The 24,144-nt window shown below is 36.1% G+C and overlaps 1 protein-coding gene across 1 annotated transcript in view; it reads right to left on the reverse strand.

Moving 5' to 3' along the window:
• Nucleotides 1-24,088, reverse strand: part of GNAI1 (G protein subunit alpha i1) — a 72,265-nt gene extending 48,177 nt beyond the window's left edge. Inside the window, exon 1 of the mRNA XM_006925742.3 lies at nucleotides 23,679-24,088. Within this exon, the coding sequence (XP_006925804.1) occupies nucleotides 23,679-23,796 (118 nt within the window). The 5' untranslated portion in view covers nucleotides 23,797-24,088. The remainder of the gene's footprint in view (nucleotides 1-23,678) is intronic.
• Nucleotides 24,089-24,144: the final 56 nt, after the last annotated feature.

The raw sequence follows: 24,144 nt of genomic DNA on the forward strand, positions 1-24,144 counted from the left end.
TAATTGACCACAATCTTTAAAATAAATCCAGCCTCGCAGTTCTTTTTTGAGTTTAATAAAGACTTTGTGGGAAAACAAGGAATAAAATTGACATCAAACCATGCATACCAGCAACCTAACAACACTACCACACACATCCACTCTTCCTATTTCTCTTCACTGAAAGTCACCTCGACTCTCTTCTATTCTCTTCTTACATGATGTCTCAAGAACAACCATGCTTAGCCACATCAAATCCTAGTACATGTGGCTGAATAAGTACCATTTATTATTTCCTCAGGTATTTTAAACATTTCTACCCTAACCTCTAGAAGGTGTTCAAAGTATTCCTTCAACCCAAGAAGGGTTTTTCTTTCTAAGTGGAGAGATTTCCCACTGCTACTGAAATAGTAGCTCCAAGAGTAAAACCTCTTTGAAAACATGAAGCTGAAGAGAATTCCACTGATTGTGCTTATGCATCACCAACCCCGGAAGATGCAGCATAGTTATTTTTCTGATGTTATATTGTATTAACCTGGGCATCCAGGTATGTACCCTCAGTTTGAGATGCATGAGTAGAGAATCTGTTTCCTCATGTATAAAATGAGTATAATAATATAAACTTTCTCAGCAAGTTGCTGTAGGACTTAATAAAATACCTTAAAGAGCCAGGCAAACTACCTGGCACATTAGCAGACACTCAATGACTACCAAGAAAATAAGCTATGTATAGATCCCTTAAGACACAGCCTCGCAAATGGTTAAGCATTGTATAAGCAGCTGTTAATAAATAAAACAATTGAGCACCTTTCCAGTGACTTTCGACCACACTTTACAATTCCATGATCCAGTAGAAATGTTGCAGGGATAATTTCACCTTTTTGAAAGGTAGGATGTATTCAGGAATAAACACAGCCCGCCTTAACAAATAATATTATAGATTAACTTGTAGTTTTAAATTTAACTTTATAAAAACCAGAGAGTTAATTCTGCAGAGCCATAATGCACTTCTAAAAACATATGACATTTAAAGAAATTCTTTCTTGTTGACACAAACATAATTAAGGAGTGGAAAATGTCACTAGCATGCCCAGTGGTAAATAGTTGACATTCTTAAACTCTCGTTCTCTAAATCAATGTCTTCTAACAGACTGCTCTTTTATCACCAAAGCTGTACTCAATTAACTTCTCAAATACTTCTCAAAACAACATCCTGTTGCTGATTTAAGATCTAACTTCCTTCTCAACATAAACGATCTCCAACCAAGTAAATATGTGCCTTCATAATACAGCCACAATTTCTCCCAACGTTCATTACCTGACCAGTAAAACAATATCTAACAAAGTTGTGAGAATCAAATGAGGTAATAATGCACCAGTGTTTTATAAACTGCAAAGTACTATATATGTATGAGCTTCTCTCAAATGGTATCCTTGGAACACTAATATTATGAAGAACGCCAAAAGGTGTTCTGTGAATACCAGGCTACATAAGCTGTGTACTATACTTTCTTTTTAAGGATTCACAATGAAGATTAGCATATTAAAGATTCAGAAGTATACCACATTAAAAAGCCTGTTAAATTTAACTCAGCACTTCTTAGATGTAATTAACCGGGGAGCCATTTTACTTGATTTTTAGAAATCCAGTGTTCCAGAGAAAATGATTTTGAAGATATATTGAATAATATAAACTATTATGTTAGCTATCAAAATATTCCTTCTGAAAAAGTTTTTCTAAATTAAAAGAACATAAAAATATACTTCCTGCCTTCCTTAGGAAATATTCGAATTGTTTTACCAAGATATCTTTAAAAGATTTTCACATTGCTTTCAAAAATATAATGTGCTATATAATAATTCAAGGTAATATTATTCTTCTTAAAAGTATTAATTGGTGAAATCACTCCAGATAATACACTGGCAAATAACTTGAAGCCTTTGATTTGCAAATGGATATATGTTTAAAGTGTAATGAAAATCTTTGAAGGCCAAAAAGGGCTAGAAGCTGTTTGATCAGTTTCCAAACTCTGATTTATACTGATTTCCTCGTGGACACTTATTACATGAAGAGAATACCAGAGTTGATCCTACTTATGCAAACCACCTATCTAAAACACGAACTTCAGCATAGCAGTCCTTGTCTTACAGAGTTACAGACTTTTTTTTTTAACTTGAAAAAGTTCTTAATAATCACCTGGTTCATTCCTCTTTTTCGTAATCAAACTGAGGTCCAGAGAAGTACAGAGAGGTTGGGCTCTGTGCACTGTTTTATCTTAATCTACATTTTGCTGACTGTCACATATTCACATCATGTGCAAACAGTTCTAATGTTCCCACCACCGCATTTTAAAGAAAAAATTGTCTGCAGTGAGCTAACCTAAAAGAGGGGCTAGCTATAATTTGTAAAAGTCACTCATGGGTTATTGGTGAATCATTTAAAAGAGAAGCAGTCATCTTCCAGAGAGGTTGCAGGGAAATGATCTGCAATAAAGCTGCCTCTAAACACAGATCTATGAAGCAAAGTGACAAAAGGGATTCATTTATTTACTGATGGTTAATGAGTGATCCAAGCAACTCAGGGAGGTCAGCATTAACTTTCAGGTAATGAGCATCTCGCTTGTAACCAGCACTTGACACATATCTAATCCTCACAACAATCCCTATAAAACAGATATTTTATGCTAATTTCACAGATGAGGAGATTCAGTCCTCCAGCAATTTAGAAATGTGCCATGGTCACTTCACCAGTTAAAGTGTTGAAGTTGAGATTCAAACTGAATTCTGCCTTCCAGAAGACTAGAATCTTTTAACACAGAAAAGAGAAAGAGAAAATCTACCATGAGATAACCACAACGAAAGATATGGCCATCCAAATAGGAAATAAAGCACATTTCAAAATGTTAATGCTAGCTGAAAAAGAAGACAGTAAATAGAAATGTCTCAAGTGCCTGCTATGAACCACCCACTGAGTATACTGCTTGAACCTGAGCTGTGGTCATCTAGGATTTAGGCTTTTCTAGACATTTAGAAGACGACATTTCAAACGAAATAGGGAGGTGAGGAGGTACATTGGGATCACAAAGGGAAAAAACATTGATATCACAATGATAGACTGATGCGAAGACCTGGAGTTTAAATCAGTCACAGGCACGGGGAGGCTATGAACCACCCACTGAGTATACTGCTTGAACCTGAGCTGTGGTCATCTAGGATTTAGGCTTTTCTAGACATTTAGAAGACGACATTTCAAACGAAATAGGGAGGTGAGGAGGAGTCAATCCACATAGTCTGGCTCAAAAAAAAAAAGAAACAGACTCAGAGCTATGGTTCTTGGCATGGTGTCACTCAACCGAGCACATCTGGACTTGGGCCAGAACAGGACACAAGGGCACTGCAATAAACGAGCAAGTAAAACCTAAAAAGAACTGTTTCACAAAAGTCTCTGTGGGACTGTGAGAAGACAAGGCACCAGAACTTATGCCAGCAGCTGTGGTCAAGGACAGTACTCTAAAGTTGACACAGGAAACATCACAAGAGACTTGGTGAGGACATGAGACAGATGCAGCAAACTCGAGCCTGGACACTAGCAGTCCCAGCATGTCTGAAGTGGACAGTGAGCAGTGGCAGAAGCGAGGCCACCGCTAAGATCAACAGCTTCAGAGGACATCATCACTGTGAGTCACAGCAAGAGTGGAGGAAAATCATGGGAGTTCATGTGGAAGCCAAGGGCAAACACAGCTGAGAGATTCTCCCTGACAAATCCCAGGATGGATGGAAAGGGATGGATTTCCTGGGGCTGGCAAGAGTAGCGTGGTGCTTACTGAGAAAAGAGTGTTCCTCCATTTGCACTGTGACTTTTTATTTAAAGGTCACACTATTTGGTAAAGGAAAATTTAAATATCTAGAAACGTTGTTAAATATTAACATACTGATTAAGTATGCAAACCTCATTAAGAGTTTTAGAAACAGAAAGAAAAAATTTCATTTCAGTACTCAAAAGACCTCCTTTAGAATAAGTGTACTTATGACATATACTTGGAGGTAGTTTCACCTTACAGAAGAACATCTTAAATCTCTCGATCACCACTAGATCTGGGGTACAAGAACCTTTTCTCATCTTTTCACTTCTTCCAACAGATGCATGGCACATCATAAGCACACAATAAATGCTTACTGAATACCACAAATTTAAAATGGGAAAAGTACTTGGGAGAATTATGTAAATGAACAACATGGCATCCTCCGCAACTAAGGCCTGCTCCAACAGCTCTTTCTTTTTAATGTCGCCAAGAAAAGGGGCAGATTTGCCTGCTCATATGTACATTAGCTTTCTAATAGTCTGCTCAGTGTCACACTAAATTTTTTTCCCTTAAATATCTACCTGCATACTCTGCTATCATTCTTTCCGGAATGCCATTGCTACTTAAAATTTCAAAACCTCAATTATAATCACTGATCTTTAATAATAAAGACACCAGCCTACTCACTGACTTTGACACCTTAATGACTAAGAGAGCAAAGTCTTGAAAACTAGTCTACGTAAAATACATTTAAGAAAGTAAGCACGTAGAAGTTTTTGTTTAACCGTGATGAAATCATCTGATTTCAGAATAAAAACAATACCCCTAAGACCAAATTCTGAAATCACTAAAACCTTTAACTATTACAGACCTGGCACGCATCAAAAAAAAAAAAATTATTTTAATATCTTAGACATGTATTAATAAAAATATAAAATTAGAAATTATTTGAAATTGGTAATACTATAAAATAAAATTGTTTCCTTTTTTAATGGAAAAACAATTCAGTTATAATTAAAATATCTAAAAAACAAAATAATTCATGTGTTTGATTAGTATCAACTCTGAATGGTTTGTCCTTATTCCTGTAAGGAGACTCTATTAAAAGCATTAAACTTTTCCTTTTACCAAGAAAAGCTCAATAATTCAAAAGTTGCATAATTCCACTTACTGAGTCAATAATTTTGAAAAATCTCTGGTTAGAAATACATTTATAGCCAATCCACTTAAAAATGAGTTCAAGAGCAGATTAAAAAGGGAATAAAGAATAACAGACATATTATTTTATTTTTTCATAACATATAAAAGGTATTTTTGCTGCAGTAGCATCTCATTAGAGAGGAAAATATATTTTATTTAAAAATAACCTATTTTTAAAATGCATTATATCTAAAAGCAATTAATTACTTTTGTGGAAAAAAATATTATATCTGTGATCTAGTAAGTGTAAATCCAAGTCTTTCACAATTAGACTTCTGGGGCATAGACCAGAAAACTGCTGTTGAGGCCAAAGCTTGAAGTTTTTGGAATCATTCTAAATGTTTCAGGAACAGAAAGAAATGATTTCACTTCGGTACTCAAAAGCCCTCTTTTGGAATAAGAATACTTACACACTTGAAGAGGAGTTTCACCTTACAGAAGGGTACCTTAAATCTCTCACTCACCACTAGATCAGGGGTACAAGAACCTCCTCTTTCCTGGTCTTCTTTCACTTCTCCAACAGATGCACGGCGCATGATAAGCATACAGTAAGTGCTTATGAATATAAGAAATTAATTTAAGACAAGAGAAAAGTATCTTAAGACAATCATCAAAATCATTCTAAATTCTTGCCACTTGGAGGAAATACCATTTTCAAAAGCTATTTTACAGTTTTCTCTTAAATGTAAAACATACGCATCATTTGCTTTACTATAAATAAAGGAAACAATCCTAAATGTAATAATCGAGCTATGTTATTTGTCAACCATGAACCTAAATAAAGTTATTCTAGTAAAGAATATAAATTATGGTAGAAGCTTGTTTATCTAAGAAGTATCCAAATAAAAATCAAACGCCCCAGATAACTTCAGTCTAGAATTAATGTATACACGAGAGTTCACAGAATGGGGGTCGGTCGCCCTATCCCTGCCCTGCTTTCCAGGGCAAACCCTCAAGATTTGGGGGAAGATCAGGGCTTTATTTCAAAGTCTCTATGCACTGAGTTCAATCCTAGTTTACCATATCAAATATAAAATTCACCATATTCGCAGAAGCTTAAAAATACACTCTCTTAACACAACATTTATAATCCAGAACTCAATTAAACATTATAACCACAAAAGTAACAATTAAAGATGCACTTCTCCACCTTCCTAAAAAAATCAGTTTAGTAAGTATATAAACATGATTTCCAGAGACTTCAATAAGTTGACTGCCTGAAATATTTCTAGAAGTTATACTAAAGGAAACAAAATAGAAGTCACAAAAGATTAGGAAATCTAGACAATCTTCTAAATACAAGACAAAAATATTACTTTCGGTTCACAAAAAACTTTTTCCTCTGCTTCTTGGCTGTGGCACCAAGGATGTATCTCTTTTTGAAGGCTTCTGGAGTAAAGCTTCTAGGGCCATAGTTCAGAATATTAAGACCATTAACTGAAATGGTCCTTCCTCAGAAATACTCCTTTGTACATTTACAATATTTTAGCATTTTGGATGGAACGAGCATCCTATCCAAGGCACCTCTGACTTGTTTATTAATCATCTCTATGTTTTTCTCATACAGTATCAGAGCAAAAATACCCCCAACCTATCTCTGAATAACTTGTAGAAACAAAAATGGTTTTAATTCCAATTTGACAATTAGACATCACTCTTCAAATATACTTATAAAGTTATTAATACAAGCATCAGCTATATAACTTACCAATTTTTAAGGAATTAGATGATATTTACAAGATCCGGCCTGGCCACTTTCTAGTTGTATATCCTTGGGCAAATTAAGAACCTAAGTCTCAAAATCTTACTTTGTAACATGACATTAATATTACCTTCCTTAGTTCTAGAAAATTTAAAGAAATAGGGTCCATGAAAAAGAAATGGGAGAGGTAATGAAAGTAGAAAGAAAAACTTAAATATAAAAGTAGAGAAATCAATTCAAAACAAACAGATCGACCTAATATTCTTGTTTTGTGCCTTTGAGTAGCTGAAGAGCTGAATAGTTAACAGCTCTGAACTTGAAACTGCCTCCCTGCATAAGTTCAAATTCGACCTCCAGCATTTATCTTTCCCATAAATAATATTTCCTTTTGCTTTATTTTGCCACTAAACTCCTTGAGGGCAGGATCTACGTTTGTTTGGACCCACACACTTGACACAGCCCATAGCAGATAGTAAGTAGCTAAGGCAGTGTTTATTGAATGCTATCTGCATTTAGGTGCAGAGATATTTTTTTTTTCACATAGAAAATCAGGCTACTGTGGTGGGAACACTACTGAGCCTTATGATTCATGATACTGCAGATGATGCCACAATGACACATTTATTCCAATCAAAGTGGAAACACCACAGGAATGAGAGTTTTGCAATAATTCAGTTAGAGAAAGGGGATGAGAGAATTGAGACATTTTATGGTATTTGGTACCATATGGTATTTGGTACTACAGAAACACCAAATGCAAAAGTAGTGTGTACCTCATTCATACTACAATCAGCACAGAGCAACAAATGTTAATGAAAACGGTACAGTTTGTAATTTGTTTTGTTTGTAAGTTTTTGGCTTAGGAATAAGAAATGTATGATTTTTACATCTAATTATGTGTTTGCATAATTATATATATTTAAGTGATATTGCAATATAGTTAAATTGATATTAGGAACCGATAAGTACTGTTTCTTCTTTATTAAGGATCCCAATATTATTTAATTTTGATAAAAACTGTCCCAAACTCTACCCATAAACATACCAGGGCAAGACTGGAAATGGATGAGGATGGAAGGGTATTCCTTGAAAGAAAAACAGCATGAACAAGGATATCAAGATGGGAAAGCAAAGGAAGTACTCAGAGGTACCAAGGGATAGCATGAGAACTGTGGAAAGACAGGGTGGAAGCCAAACCACAGAGGCTCTTGAAAGGGTACTAACAGGGTGATATTCTGTAAATAATCGAAAGACTGAAGACTTCTAGTTACTTTGATAAGATCGGAGTTGTCATTCAGGAGGATTAATTTAGAAGTAAGAATGGAAAGTGTGAAGGTAAGAAGACCAGGTAGGAGGCTATTACAATAGGTGAATGTATGTGAAAACTGAAAAAAAAATAATGGACGAGGTAAGGGAAATGAGAGTAAAACAAGGCTTGAGAAATAATTAGATGTGAAAGCACAGAAAAATAAGATCTGAAATTGGCATGAATTAGCCTATGATAACAAAACTTCTGTTTAGTTATGAAATGTTTCAGTCTTACAAAATATGTAGAAAATAAGGGGACCTCTGTGTGTCCAGTGTCCTGGTTAAGAATTAAAGCAGTAAGCACCCTGATACTTCTCTCCCTCTTCCAATTCTCTCTCTCTCATCTCAGAAACAAGCAGCACTTTCAATTTGCTGTTTATCCTCCTCATGTATTTTATACTTTTGCTATGTATGTGGGGAAAGCAAACATTTGATGAAAGAAATCTGTACACATAAGCCTTAAAACAGATCAAACATTTTACCCAGTAATTCAAGGAAACAATCAGGAATACAAGCACATATGCATAAAATATGACCATTCCAGATTCTAAAACTGGAAGATCTCAATTTTCAACATTATTGTGACTAATAACTTATGACAAATCTATAAAATGGATTATTATGTAGCCATCAAACTTGAGATTTACAAAAAATGTTTAATAATAGGTAAACATTTAAGCCAAAAAAAGTACAATTACATACACACACACGATCATGTCAACTATTTAAAATATACACAATAAAGAAACTCAAAAAGTTTATCCCAAATGTCCGAAGTGCACACATACTTTATAATTAGAGAATCAAAATTTGAAAATAATACTAGAACAAAAGAGAACAGTAACTATATTTTCTTCCCATGCTCTACATAACTAAGGATATTCAAGTCACACTGAGATATTAGTAATTCTTATATCAGTCTCAAGACTGAACAACCTAAAACATATAAGACAATGAACATATACATTACCACTGATGGAATAGTTTAATAAAAAGCTATTTCTTTGTTTAAAGGATAAAAAACTATTTTCTGACACTGGATATACAAAGGATTTGGGGGGGGGAACAGTCCGACAGCCCTTTCCCTGGCTTTTCTGAGGAGCAGGCTCACCAATCCTGCACTATTCTCCAACCAAAGCGGCCTGAACCAAAGAGGAGTGAGTACTTGACCAAAAGGAAGCCCAATTTTCACCTGCCAAAGGCCTAGGACTCCACAGCTTGGGGCAAAAGTTGAGATGGGCTGATTTTGGAAAACTAATTAAGAGTTTGAGGCAGTGCTGTGAACTGAGTTTTAGCTCATTAAGTGAGGAAACAAAAAGGCTGATGAAAATCACTGCAGCAATACCAGGCAGCTCCAGAACCAAAGGTACCTACCTGCTTGGTTCTCGACCCACTAGCTTCAAAGAGTATCAGCCTCAGGTTTCCCTGAGTCTTCTGGGTAATAATGCCCTCCTGGCTAGGGTTAGCTTGAGGACTATCTTCCTAGCACGGAGAGAGCCCTACCTAAAAACAGAAGGGTTCTTCACACACTTATTATTTACCATATCTGCCAACACAGATGCCAATTAATTTCTATAAGAGAATGATATGTAAACATTAAATATAAAATTAGAGAAACAGCTAGAATGGAAGAAAAACACTTTTCGAATATTTTATGCCCAAGAAAGTTGCAGAATGTGTCATTTATAAAATCTCTATACTGAAGTTTTAACAGTAGATTCCATTAAAGTATAAAACAATCTTGGATCCATATTCTATAATTCACTATTAGTAAAAGCAATGCATTCAGAAGAGTACTATAATAACATAAATGCTTTGATTGAATGCTTCAGTTTAAGGCACACACATATCAAAGTTTAGAAACTTAATAGTAAACTAAACTTTAAAATGCAACAAATGTAAATGAGATATACCTTATTAAAAACCAACATTCCTTCAATCACAGACTACATATATGGAGGGAAAATGACAAGTAAGTTACATCTCTATATTCTTACTTAAAATGTTTTATCGAATAAGCTGGCTATCTTGGTTACAAATTTATCCATGTAATACACATTAATTAAAATTATCAAACTAAAAACCTAATCTTAACTTTTAGAAATCCAGACATAACATTACGCCAAATGATTTCTAGACTACTAATTCTAAAAATACTAAAATTTAACTTTCAACTTATTCCCCCATGTGTACAGATCCACTGTAGAAATTCCTCATGGCATTTTCTACCTTCATTCATAAAAAATTAAGTTGCTTATCTAACAAATTCATTCTGATTCTTGAATTTTCTAATATTTTATTTTGGCTTTTTAAAATAACATTTGCTTACTGATGAACAAAAACATCCACATACCTAAAATTCAAAATCTATACAAGTCTGTGAATTATAAAGCATTAAATCTTACTGATTCTCCAAAGGTTGCCACTCTTAAGAGTCTGTTAAGAGTTTCATATTTTTCAAAATCATTGTTTTTATACTAGTTACTTTTATATTAGAGCATAACTTATTTCAGATGTGACCGCTAAAACTACAATGGACCACATTTCTTGGTTGATAACTTTTCAGAATATTAGTTCTGAAACACTAAATGTCACCATGTGCACAGTATAAATTACTATACAGCTCATTACTCATTCTTTGCTCTGAAAGTTTCTGAATAGCTCTTGGCAAAAAAACAATAAAATTCAACCTGATATATAAAATGCAATCATCCAAAACAAAGTTACAATGATGGACTACAAAGGCATACTAAGACAAAAGGGCAAGATAAGAAACCCAGAACCTATCTTGTGTTCTTAAACTTCTAACTAAACTAGCCAAAATAACCATATTGTTTTTATCTAATGGTTATATGCTTAAAGAACATTTTTTTTTACTTTAATTAAAATCAGCTTCCCAAAGATTGTTTCATTCCTAGATACCTAGATAATGCAGGCCATAGGGTTGGCATTCTATAAATATTAGTAGAATACATTTCATAAGAACCAGATGTCATAACTAAGCCCAAGCCACAAATGATTACTACAATGAAAGCACAAATTATAAAACATTTATGCTATATTTAATCACAAAATATTCCATTTTGCAAAATGTTTTTTTAATAATGTATATATCATTTGCATTTGTTGCATTTTAAAGGTTTAGTTTATATACATTTCTAAAACTTGACATGGGTGTGCCTTAAACTGAAACACTGTCAGAGAATTTCTGTTCTTATAGTAATCTTCTGAATATATTTCTTCTGCTAATAACAGATTACAGAACACAGATCCAAGGTTGTTTCATACTTTAATGCAATCTACTGTTACAACTTCAGTAGAGACGTATAAATGACAAAATATTTCACATTTTGTAGGTATGTTAGTAAATATTAACGTGAAGGACATTTACTAAGATCAGAATTCCTTTTAAAGGCAATGGTAATTCTGCTGTACATGCATATAGATTAGAACTGAGGTTATATAAAAATAGCATGATCACTTATTTCAAGTCCAATTACTACAAAAAGTGAGTTTGCAATTTCTTTTTATTTACTTCTGACAAAGGAAATTCATCATGAATATTACCAGATGAAAACGTCCATAAAACATTATTATAAGATCACATTCAATCTGACCTGAATAATCATATCAAAAGAAATGCACATTAAAAATTCTTGCTAAGTACAGAGAAGATTCGTTATCACTAATTACAGTTTTTGATTACTCACCAGGAAGCACGTTTCCATGCAAGATAATATTAAATAGTTTTTCTCAAAATGCACTATAAAACAAGACTCCATTTTAACATTATAAGTTTAACTATAATAATAATGTGACAGGCATTATAAATGTGTGCATACATATATGTAAATGTATAAAAATGAGTGGTTACTTCATGCAAGGCACTGTTTTAAATTCTTTATCAATAAGGCTACAGGAGGCTTCATGAATGTAGCAAAGATGGGGTAAGTATTGCTCATGAAATGGATAAATGGAAAAATGCCAGGAAGATTGCCTACCCTAGGACTAGACTGTGGATCAGCAGCAAAGGCATCATCCCCTAAGAGCTTGTGAGAAATGCAGACCCTCAGGCCCCACCCCAGACCCACTGAATGAGAATCTCCGATTCCAACTTATTTCTATACATATGAAAGTTTAAGAGTTGCTTCAGGAAAATAAGGTGAGGACACATGGAGCTGCAATATCATACAATAAGGACAACTGTGAAAACAACCTAATTGAGAGCAGAAATTTAAAGACAAAAGAGAATGTAATGCAAGGAATACTTTGAAAATTACTAATGTGTTTTTTTTATCCTTTGCATTTACATGAATAATGGGAGAAGAGGCAGATAGGCTACATTAATGACATCCACATAGAAATGGATGATTACAAATAGCTTACTCTCCAGGTATTACATGGTAGAGACCATAAACCTGGCAGCCACTGGGTAATCAGTGGCCTGGTAGAAACTGCAGAAGACAGAGATAAGAAAGGTAGGAAGTCACCACTATCCTGATCTCCTCTTTGGGCCAATGTTTCAGAGGTGAATGGTACATCAAAGAAGATGAAGAGATTGCTAAAGGCAGAGAGTCCTAGTTGGATCCTGGGAGAAGAAAGTCGTCTAAGCAGCAATACATCCAAGCAGCCTGGTGGAGAGTGTCGCTAAGCAGAAGGAACACCTGAATTCATCTCGCCACAGCACCCTGACAACACTGCAGAATGGATGCAACATATTTCCACATGCTTAAAGTGACTAGAGAAGGCAGAGCACTCAAGATATCAAAGAGCTTGGCCATCACATATTGGCTCTGCAGCAAAAGGCTGCCAGGAAAAACAGAGATTAGGAAGTCCACAGCATCCACGAGAGATAAAGGAGAGTCAAGACAGCATGAGAGATGGTCCTAGCTATGACCAAAATGAGACACAATGGACCAAGATGAATATTCACATTTAAGCAGTGGATACCAGCAGACGAGAAATAAACTGGTTGTCAGGTACAAGGGCACGACGGAAGTCAATGAGGATGTCCAGCACAACCTGGAGAACTTCTCCACTGCTCAAGCACTCACTGGCTTTTGCACAGGCACGCTCTTCAAAAAAAAACTCTCTTCCTCCCTCTCTCCCTCCGTCCCCCTCTCCCTCACTCCCTTTCTCTCTCTCTTCTTCTTTCTCTCCCACTCTCTCTCCCTCCCTCCCCCTCTCCCTCTCTCCTTCTCTCTCCCCCACCCAATTCCAAACACACACACACACACACACACACACACACACACACACACACACACACACACACACACACACACCTCTCACTCACTTCTCATCCTAAGCAGAGACCATATGAACAAAGGGTAGAGGGAGGCAAAAACTGCACAGAAACAAAGAAAAATCATAAGTTCAGTGTTGCTAGATGATAAAAAGTGAGGCAGGAAAATAAGTAAAATACTTAGAAAATAAAGTCAATGAAGATTTGTCTAATTAGGTGTGAAGGCAAATAAGTCAAGGATGGGTGGGGTGGTGCCACCAACTAAGAAAGAGAAAACATGAAGTAAGAGAAAGTGGTTGAATGAGAGATGATGCCTTTAGTTTTGGAATATTGTGTTGAAGTAAATTAGAAATAAACCTGCCTTCTACCCTCAACCCTCAAGACTGAAAGGAAAACTGCAGCCAACCTAGGGTGGACAGGATTCACACAGACAATGTACTGGTTAATATATGCTCACGATAAAAAATTGTAAAAGACAAGTCTACCTACAATGCTACAGTCAAGACACTATAAGTAGCTGAATCCCAAGAACTTCAAATAATAAATTTTCAAAAACTATTAAATATGGTATAATAAAAGTGACTTCTTGTAAAAGCTAGAAAATATAATAAACTTTTTTAAAAAATTAGAAATATTTTCTAGAAATAAAATCACCATTAAAATTAAAAAATTAATCTATTAAAAGGCAGATTAGGTTATTACTGAATAAAGAAAATGAACTAGAAGATATATAAGTAGCACAAAAAGATAAGGAGATAAAAAAACTGGAGAGAGATTTTTAAAATACATGTTAAAATGAGAAGCCCAACCTAATTATAAAAGAAACTCCAGAAGAGAGAATAGCCACAAGATATTATCTCTAAAAAAATATATATTGGTGTGGGTTACATGAGTGTCTATTTCTCAATATTTCTATATCATTGAAAAAGTTCAAAATTTTAAAATAAAAAACAATTTAAAGAGTGAATAGAAAGTGAAAAAGTAAAAATGGGAATGCAAACTAGTATTTTTAAAAGTTTAGCTGAAAAAAATGAGAGATTAAAATAATTTAAGGAGGGTATGAATAGTTTTGTTTGGATTTTATTAATTTTAATGCTGGGCATGACTTCAGAATGTTTATGGACTAGGACACAGGAGTCTTTAAAGAAGTGTGAAGATGGCACAGAGAATCCAGGTAGATGGAAAGGGTCTGGAGGAAGGAGAGAATGAATGAGTGAGGGAGCAAGTGCAGAGAGCTGGCCTTGAATTAGGGGAGCACCATCCATCAGTTCTGGTAACTTTACTGACCAGCATCACAACTTTTTACAATTGCAACACATATCTTGCACACATTTCCTGATCTGGTTGCTGATAATAGTGACGTGCTCAGTGTGAATAAACTCAGTGGATCAATTTCAAATTGTATAGAAATAAATGTAATTTTTGAAATTAGATTACCTTCAGAACTTCTGATAAGAAGGCAGTTTTTCTTCTAATTCATATTATACTGATCTTAAGTGCTGTTTACTTATAGGTCCCATGCCTCTTAAATATTGAGAAAGGCTGTCAAATAAAAGGTGTATGTCCAAGGAAGAAAAAACATAATATAGATTAGATAATTATTAGAAAATAATTCTGGACTGTTCCCTAGAAAGGCAAGGTAAACAGAAGAAATCCCAGGTCATTTAAGGCTAAGTCTTAAGGGACTCCTCTGAAAAAATTAAGTCATAAATTAAGTCATAAATACTATCACAGATTCTGTGCTCTGTTTTTTCCATATCAACATTACTACCACTTTTCAAGAGATGAATTTAAAAGTAAATTCATGGAAATTCTGGAGTTTTATTAGGAATCTCTTTGACTACATGAGTACAGTGAATTTCAAAAAGGTTTTTAAAATTTGTAGAAAGTAATCATAAATTCCCCGAGAAATGGCACATTCATTTCAATCAATTCAAATAATGTTTAATAATTTACACTAATAGCTTTGTTTTATTTTCAAGAAAGATAAATGTTTGCAAAAATTACTGCATTTATTCTAAAAATGGGTAATAAAACAGAAAATTACTTTTAAATCGTCTATAAAGCTTTGCAGTTACTTACAATTCACTCTCTATAGAATTCCTAACATAGCACAGGTATTTACCTGGTCTATTCTCAGTTGGGAGACTGTTAACAGAAATCCGAGTCCCTTGAGGAAGCTATGATGGGATCAGAAACTAGTAATATATATTTCTTGAAGCCTTTGCTATGTATACACTCAGCATTTGCTAAGAAGAGCCGACAAAAGGGTTTAATGTCTATGGCCATAAATGATGAACCTGCAAGGAGGCAAAGAGAGAAGACTCACCCCAAAGAGTCTCTAACCTTTATAATATTTATTATAATATTTATTATAAGCTGTGTTTACAATAACAGCTTATATTTATTAAGAACTTATGTGCTATGTCCTGTTTCCAAGTACTTTAGATGCATTAGTTTACTTTGTCTCCTAGTCCTATGAGGTAGGTACATTTGTTATCTGACATTTATAGAAAAGAAAACTGAAGCTTAAAGAAATGAGATAACTTGCCCAAGGTCTCGAAGAAAACATTTTACTGCCAGAGTTCTGGATCAACCGCTTTTCCCTAACTAGAGGGTTTTCCTACAGAGCTAAATAAATTTGGGAGGGATAAAATTCCTTATATGTAGAGAACGTAAGAAAGCTAAATTCAGAGACAACAAAGTCTCTTCTAAATTGTAAGTTACTACACGATACAGAGTTTACAGCCAATAAGTATCAAAAGTCAGCTCAGAAATAACATGAAGGAAATGGGCAGATTTATAACCACAGTGATTTCTGAGAAGCATGCTACTGCCACCCTCATTCTACGAGATCAACAATTAAGACCCCAAGTATCTATTATGATACCATTTCTTCCCTATTTGCCATTATGAGGAATTATTTTTGTGCATGTTTTATAGTAGAGTGTAAGTAGACTGTAGATTATAAGTAGATTGTAAATTCTCTTAAGGATTTGGTAAATCTAAGGCATTATTTGACACCAAGATAAGGCATAACTTAACACCGAGAATATAGAATGACCTTTGTAAATGTCACCAATAATAATTCTCACCACATAAGAACAAGCAAGACATAAAGAACAGACAGCGGTGAGCTTCCGAGCATACTGCTGACTCCCAAAAGCCAAAGTTACTTACCATCACATCATCCTGTATAACAGATAGGATTGTGAGCATATATTTAATGCCCACTGCATTACTGTATCTCTTTTAAGAAAGCAGTCAAATAACATTTGAAGTAGCAATGCAACAATCCTGTTGAAAACAAAGTGTTCAGAATATTCAAATATAAAAATCACATTTCACCCTACCATTTAATTCACCAAGAGTCACAATATTTTTCTGATTATACAATAAGAATTTGGTCCCCAAATTAATTTCATTTATTTAGAACTGTGTTACAAATAATGTAGGTTTCAGTTATTCTAACCAGCAAGATATAAGAGAGAGAAATGGGTATACACTTGGCCAAAATTCACTAAAATTACCCAAGGCACATGGGAAACTTTTTCCCTTTAAAGGACTACTAGTCAAAATTAACGTTCAACCACTGACCTAGTCATTTATTTAATCAATATTTATGAAGGACTACTATGTACCACCCCAGTATGTAATTTAAAAAAGTCGGACAGATTCATGCTCTGATGGAGCCAACCCCATAGATGCAACAGACAATAAAAATGTAAATGCACAAAATGATTTCAAAATGGTGTAATTATGAAGGGAGAGGAAGGAAGACTAATTTAGACTGGATGGTCAGGAAAAACTTCATTGAAGACAAAAAAAAAAGTCTTATTCTTTCACCTACGTCTCAAGTGAAACATCATAGGTTCAATATGAAGCACCAGAAACTGGTAATTTTGCTGTTACCACAAGTCATATAATTTACAAAAGATTGAAGAACATAAAATTACAGTCATTATGCAGTCTCTAAAGTTATACATGAGATATTAATAAGAATATTTATAAGTGAGATGCTGCTGCAACAAACAAAAAAATGTGAAAATGGCTTTGGAATTAGGCGACGGGCAGAGGCTGAAAAAATTCTGAGGAACATGATGGAAACAACCTAGGGTGCCTTAACACACTTTTTGAAAGAGAGCCCCAGTGAGGGCTCAGAAGGAACTGAAAAACTGGGTAGAGAAAACATATATGATCTTAGAAAATACCTAAGCTGTCGAGAACAGGCTATGGATAGAAATATGAACTTTAAATGTGCTCCTGGAGAGGACCTGAATGAAAAAGAGGAACATGTGATTAGAAAAAAGAGGAAAGGATCCTTGCACAGTGGCAGAAAGCTTAAGTGAATTATCTCCTGCAGTCAAATGTGGAGCAGAACTTCTAAACTATGAATTTGGATGTTCAAATGAGATTTCCAAGAAAACTGTAGAAAGTATGACCTGTTTTTTTTGTTGTTGTTGTTGTTTTTTATGGTTATAGCAAAAAAGGGAGAGGAAAAAGATAAATTAAGAAAGCACAAAATGAAAGAATGGTGTCAAATCACCATAATTTTGTAGGCAAGAAACAGGCTGATAAAATGACTCAGCTGCAAACATGTGCTACCTTTCATTAGAAAGAAAGGATGACTCCCAGGACGGAGTTCAGCACCCTGAAAGTGGAGCAGAGTGTCACAGATGATTATTCCTAGGCCTTAAAACCTAATGTCGTTTGTAAAGTACATGGGACTAACGACTCCTTTTTTCTTTTTACTTGCACTGTTTTTGAAAGGAAATGTCTGTAACTGATACTCTGCCTCTCCCACCACTATTGCCTAGGAGCAGATAACGTGTTTTCTAGTCTCACAGTGTCACAGATAAAAGAAGAATTTTGTCTCAGGTATGGCTTATACCCAGAATATCACCCATACCTGAGTAAGATCATGAGATCTAGATGAGATTTTGGACTCTGACTTGATGCTGTAATGTGTTAAGATTTTTGGAGATGCTGAGACAGGGTAAATGCATTTTGCATGTGGGAATGAACATGAATTCTGGAGAACCAGAGGACAGACTGCAGTAGGCAGAATAATGGCCCACAAAGACGCTGAAAACTTGAACATGTTACGCTACATGGCAAAAAGGAACTTTGCAGATGTGATTAGAGTTAAGGGTCTTGAGATGAGACTATTATCCTGAATTATTTGGGTGGACCCGATGCAATCACAGGGTCCTTGTAAGTGAAAGGGAGGTAGGAGAGTGATGCTACATGAGAGTCCATCAGCCATTGTTGGCTTTGAAGATGGAGAAAGGTGTCATGAGCACATGAAAGCTGGTGGCCTCTAAACAGAAATTGGAAAGTCAAAGGAGTAGATTCTCCTTTAGGACCTCCAGAAGAAAATAAGCCCTACTGACATCCTGATTTTAGCCCTGTGGACTTCTGACCCCCAGAAATGTAAAATAAACAAATAAATTTGGCACTGTTTTAAGCCACTAGGTTTATAGTAACAAACATTCATTTTAAAATTATTTTTGCCCTATTTCTGTTAAGGTTTTTAACTAGTATTTAACAAGTTATGACTGAAAGCAGCCTAAACACTATAAGATTGGGTGCAACTGACCTTACTTCATAAGGCTCAAATGCCACCTGGGATCTGAGCTTCACCAATGTCACACTCTGGGAAGGCACACAGTAGGTAACTGCATTCTAGAACATGTTACAAAGAAATATGTGACCTAGAAATATGACAAATACATTCAGGTCCTCCCATGTGAATATGTGGTATCTTGAATTTTCCAAAACAGAGAGATGTATAACAAAATAAAAATTAAGATCGTGGTTGAATAATAAATTTTTGTTTTAAAATATTATAACAATCTTTTTTAGGATTAAATAATATCTCCTACTAAATCCTATAAGATAGGCATATTTCCTACCATTCATAAATTTAATAAGACGCATGATCTTTATTTATGTTTAAAAGAGGTCAAAAATAAAGATTAGAAAATGAAATGCATCCCCCAAAAAAGGAATAACACTACAACTGCAACAAAGCACACTCCTCCAATAAAATATCCAATGTCATTTTCTCTAATTTATCAAATAATACAATGACTGTCAAAATTTCTTCTAAATATGGGGAAAAAAATTCTTAATCCAAACAATTTGCTTTTAGATCCCATGCACTTATTTTGGTCATCACATATTATTACTATTCCTTTTTTGTTTACTCTGTTTGAGTAGTTATTTGTTCCCATCGACACTGAAAATGGCAAAGTATAAGATTTCCAGGTAAATCTTAATCCTACACAATATATTAACACAATTAAGAACTAATTATGCACATGACAAAGTAAATGGGTTGTTAGGGATACAGAATAACTTACAAAGATTCTGCCCCTGAAGTGCTCATACTAGTGGGGGAAGCAGGTGGAGCAGAAGGCTAATCGACAACAGAAACCAGAGTGCAAATATGCTTTACCATATGCCTATCTGGAGGGGGAGAGTGCCCTGAGGAAAACAGTATAAGGACAGAGGGAAGCCAGGTCTAGAAGAAAGTTTTTATTCTGCAGGCAAAGGAGAAGTCAACAAAAGTTTCTAAGCAAGGAATGAACACAGTACCTATGGTAGGAAGAACAGTTCGAAGCAAAGAGCAGCAACAGGAAAGCCTACCTGGATTTAGGCTGCCAGAGGCAAAAGAGAACTTGAACAATGAATGTGAGAATGAAAGACAGAAAATACAGAAAAATCAACCCTTTTAAAACATACTTTAATACCACCCGTGGCACCACCTGTGGCTTCTATCAAAGTAATGGCTAGTTGCTAATACAAGCTAAGTGAGTGAACAAGGAGCATGTAACCCATGTTGAAATACCAAGTTCATTTATTCAAGGAAACCGACTTTCTGACATCTAAGATCCTGAGCCAATTCTAAGGAAACAGCTAAAGCAATTCAAAATGCAAAAGTCCTGCAATGCCGGAATTTCTCAACTAAGAAGTCAGAGGGCAAGTATAAAGGGAGCCGAAATGATTCATGATATAGCTTTTCAAAGAGCTAATTAGTGGTAGCAATGGAAAAATATTCACCTAGCAAAAGAAATCTAATCCCTCATCTAATTTTCACTCAACCTATAATATTTAAACCAAGCTAAAGAAGGAGATAAGGATATGGATTTTTATTTTATTTTTTCTGTGTGTGAGGATGAGTGCAGGGAAGGATAATCAGGTGGAATTAAAGAAAATAAAAACTGAAAGCTTCAGAGTTAAATGACTTATGAAAAAAATTCACAATAATTTATACATCTAACTTCCATGTCTTTGAAAATTATAATAAAATAATATTTAATAAGTACCCATATGTACAATATAGCCTCACAAAAACAACAGGCTAGGCCTAATGAATTGGGTAATAAATTGTAACATCCTCAAAGATACAACAATAAAAAGTGTTTTCCTCTGAGACAATTAGCCATATATAATGGAAAGAAAACATTCCTTATTAAAATAAGTTTCTCTATTTACTAATCTTATTCTAATATGAAAGTCTGAAACCTAAACCTAAGACTTGAAACACCCAAACCCTAACCTAATTTCCTGTAGGTCAATGATGACACTGGGTCTTGTTCCTAATAAGGCTAATGAAATACCTCTGATTTTAAAAAAAAAAGAAATTATAATAGATACTCTGTACCAAAATTTTTTTACTAACAATGTGCATCTCATACTTGAATCTCTCAACTCAGAAGTCTAAAAACATAATAGATATCTTAAGAAAAAAATACAATAAAATTAACTATTTAATCCACTGTCTTCAATGTACTTTGGAGGCATTTTGTCTTAAATTAAAAAATAAATCATTTGGTGAGAAAAACAAAATAATTGAAGAGGAAGAAGACCTAATATAAATAGAACTGACATTGGTTATAGGTTACCTAGAAACCATTTTATATTTCTAATTGATTCAGTTGCTGTTTTATAGGGAATGATTTCACTGAGCTGCTTACACACTTTAAACATCCAAGAAAGAACCAAATGTCAACACTTCACTACTAAAGTCAAATTAGGGGGAAAAATGCTTTCAAACAGTCTAAAAATTAAGATTTACGAAATAAGTAAGCCAGCATTCTGTTTGTAGGAATTAGGGTGTTGGAACTCTAGGCAAAAGGGTAGAGTGAGAGTAAGGCAGATAAGGAGAGGAGGGAAGAGAAGTGGGCCAATAAGACTGAATTTCCACACAGAGAAGACATGTAGGTGAAAACAAAAGACTAAAGCTACAAAAGACAGCTTAGGGAATTGTTACCCAAAGATCTTTTAAAATCATTTTGAAATTGTTCTAATGTTATTGGTATGGAGAAGTAAAAATTCCATACTTTCTTCAGAAAATCACCACTCACTACACCTTTCTCATAATTCTCACTATAGTTGGCTGTAGAGATGTAACTCTTGGTTCTACGTTACACATTCGGCTATATTTGTTAATCTAGAACAATGGTTCTCTGCCAGAGGTTAATTTTTGCCCCCACGAGACATTGGGGGACAACTGAAGACATTTTTGAGGGTCACGGGTTGAGGGAGCTGCTATCGGCATCTAACAGGTGAAAGGCCAAAGATGCTGCTGAACAACCTACAATGCACAAGACAGCGCACACATCAAAGGATTATTTTGCCCAAAATGCCAACAATGCTAAGGTTGAGATACAACCTTTTCTGAATATAAGCAAAAACCAACTTCTTGGACCTTCATCCTAGTCATCTAACAGACACCTAATTAAAGCATAGACCACCACCAAAGGACTCATTTTTCAATTTCTTTAAACATGGTGGATGGCTGGCTCAAACTAAAATACACTGAAATTATATTATCAGGAGTGCAGAAATGTAGAAAAATAACTTTTAACCCTTCTTTTGTTCCATTTTTGTCTCAAGCACATTCAATTCATAAAAGGAGCACCTACATGTTTCCGTATTAAGGTCTTTCTCTTCTATGCTCAATGCACTAAAACATACACTGACCTTGGCAAAATACAATATTTCTCATTAATGTAAAAACTTAGGTAAACAGTATTAACTGAGTATTTATGTTGGGAGTGAGGGTGCAGAAAGCCACCCAGGTCTTTAAAATGCAAAGTTATTTCACAGTTTGCTTGCAAAATGACTCAGATCATTATTACTTTTAGTCATGCCAAGTTTACTGCTTCTAAGCCTACAAGTAATGGAGAAAAAAAAAAAAAAAACACCATTTTTCCTGCAGTCACTAAACCAATGAAACAGAAGCTTACTGAAAACAGGTTTTGTGCAATTTTTTTTTTTTATAACTGTTATAAAAATAAAAGCAATCCCTGGGAGTGCAAATGAAGACTGAGAAATCTTTCACCTACCCTAAGACCTATACGGTGTGGACTGGAAACAAACAAAAGAAAATCCTAACTCAGACATCCACAAATCTTACGTGGTGAATATTTTCCTAATGTATCCCTCAGTCAAAACCCTGGCTTACTCTTTTTATATTACCATCCATCAAACAACTGGAAAAGACCTCCACACAGCGTTTCACCGAGAGAACAATACTAAGAACAAATAAAAGCCTTGGCGTTGTACCTGGCAAATCTCATTCATCAGAAATCATGGCAGCGAAAAGAGAATCCTGTAGTCCGGCTTGACCTTTTCGTACCTTCGCATCGGTTTTTACCGCTCGAGTATCTTACTGGAGCAAATGTTACCCAACTTTGGTGGTTTCTATGTCCCCACAGTAATAAAAACCAAGTATCCAGCGTAGCCTACTTCCTTACGCAACATAATCAGGTAAATATAATTAGTGCTCGTTTAACATTTACAGAACCGCCATAGGAACCTACTTCCTTACCCAACATAATCAGGTAAATATAATTAGTGCTCCTAGTGCTCGTTTAACATTTACAGAACCGCCATAGGAAGTTAACAGGAAAGACACATTTTAATCCCACGGAGGCCCCACAAAAGGTGCACTGATTTCACCAAACGTGGCACTCTTGACATGGGAAAACCACAACCGCGAAACACCTCGTACCAAGGGGTTTCCGGGAAGGGGGGGCGGCGGTGCTTTTATTTTCTTGTCGCGAATGCCCCTTCATCTTTATAAAGCTGAACTAACTTCAAAGAAAAGAGGTTACTCGCGATCCGCTCCTCGGCTCCCCGCGGGGTCCACACCGAGGCACTCAAGTGAGGTGAAGCTCCAGCCGCACCGCCGGCGAGTTGTTACTGGCCAGGAGGAGGCAGGGAGAGGACTGGGGAGATGGGTACCCACCTCGGCTCCGCACCCAACCAGACAAGCTCACGCTCGGAAACCATTCTGGGGCGCTACGAGACACGTCCCCTCCGGGGTTCCGAAGGCCAAGGGGCCCGCAGCGACCCCAGCACAGCGGCCGCCCCCAGGGCGCCCCGGGTCTCCGCCCGCGGCCCCTGCGTCCGCCCCGGCCGCCCTTACCCAGCAGCAGCAGCTTGACCTCACGCGCCGCCTTCTCGCCATCCTCGCGGAGGTTCCGGTCGATCATCTTACTCCGCTCCACCGCCGCCTTGTCCTCGGCGCTCAGCGTACAGCCCATTGTGCCAGGAGCGAGAGCCTGCTGCCGCTCCCTTCAAGTGCGACGCGCTGTCGCGGAACACAGGTGAATTCTTGCTCTCTGGACGCGGGCGTTCGAGTACCTCCCGACGCTGGCCACACCGCCCCCACCCACTTCCTAACCCGAGCGAGGAAACCGAAGGAGCAGGCAGCGCCGCGCAGCTCTTCCCCAAGGCCGGGTTCCGCGCCTGGCGTCCCTCGCCGTCCCCGAAGTCCCCGGGTTTGGAGGTTCTGGGTGCCACGGACGTTACCCCCTCACCCGTGGCTGCGCTGCAGCCTCTAGAAGCCCGGCGGAGATCGGCGTCCTCGCGCCGCCGCGGCCCCGCCCCTC

This window comes from Pteropus alecto, unplaced genomic scaffold, assembly GCF_000325575.1.
Source record: "Pteropus alecto unplaced genomic scaffold, ASM32557v1 scaffold69, whole genome shotgun sequence".
NCBI classification, from domain to species: domain Eukaryota; kingdom Metazoa; phylum Chordata; class Mammalia; order Chiroptera; family Pteropodidae; genus Pteropus; species Pteropus alecto.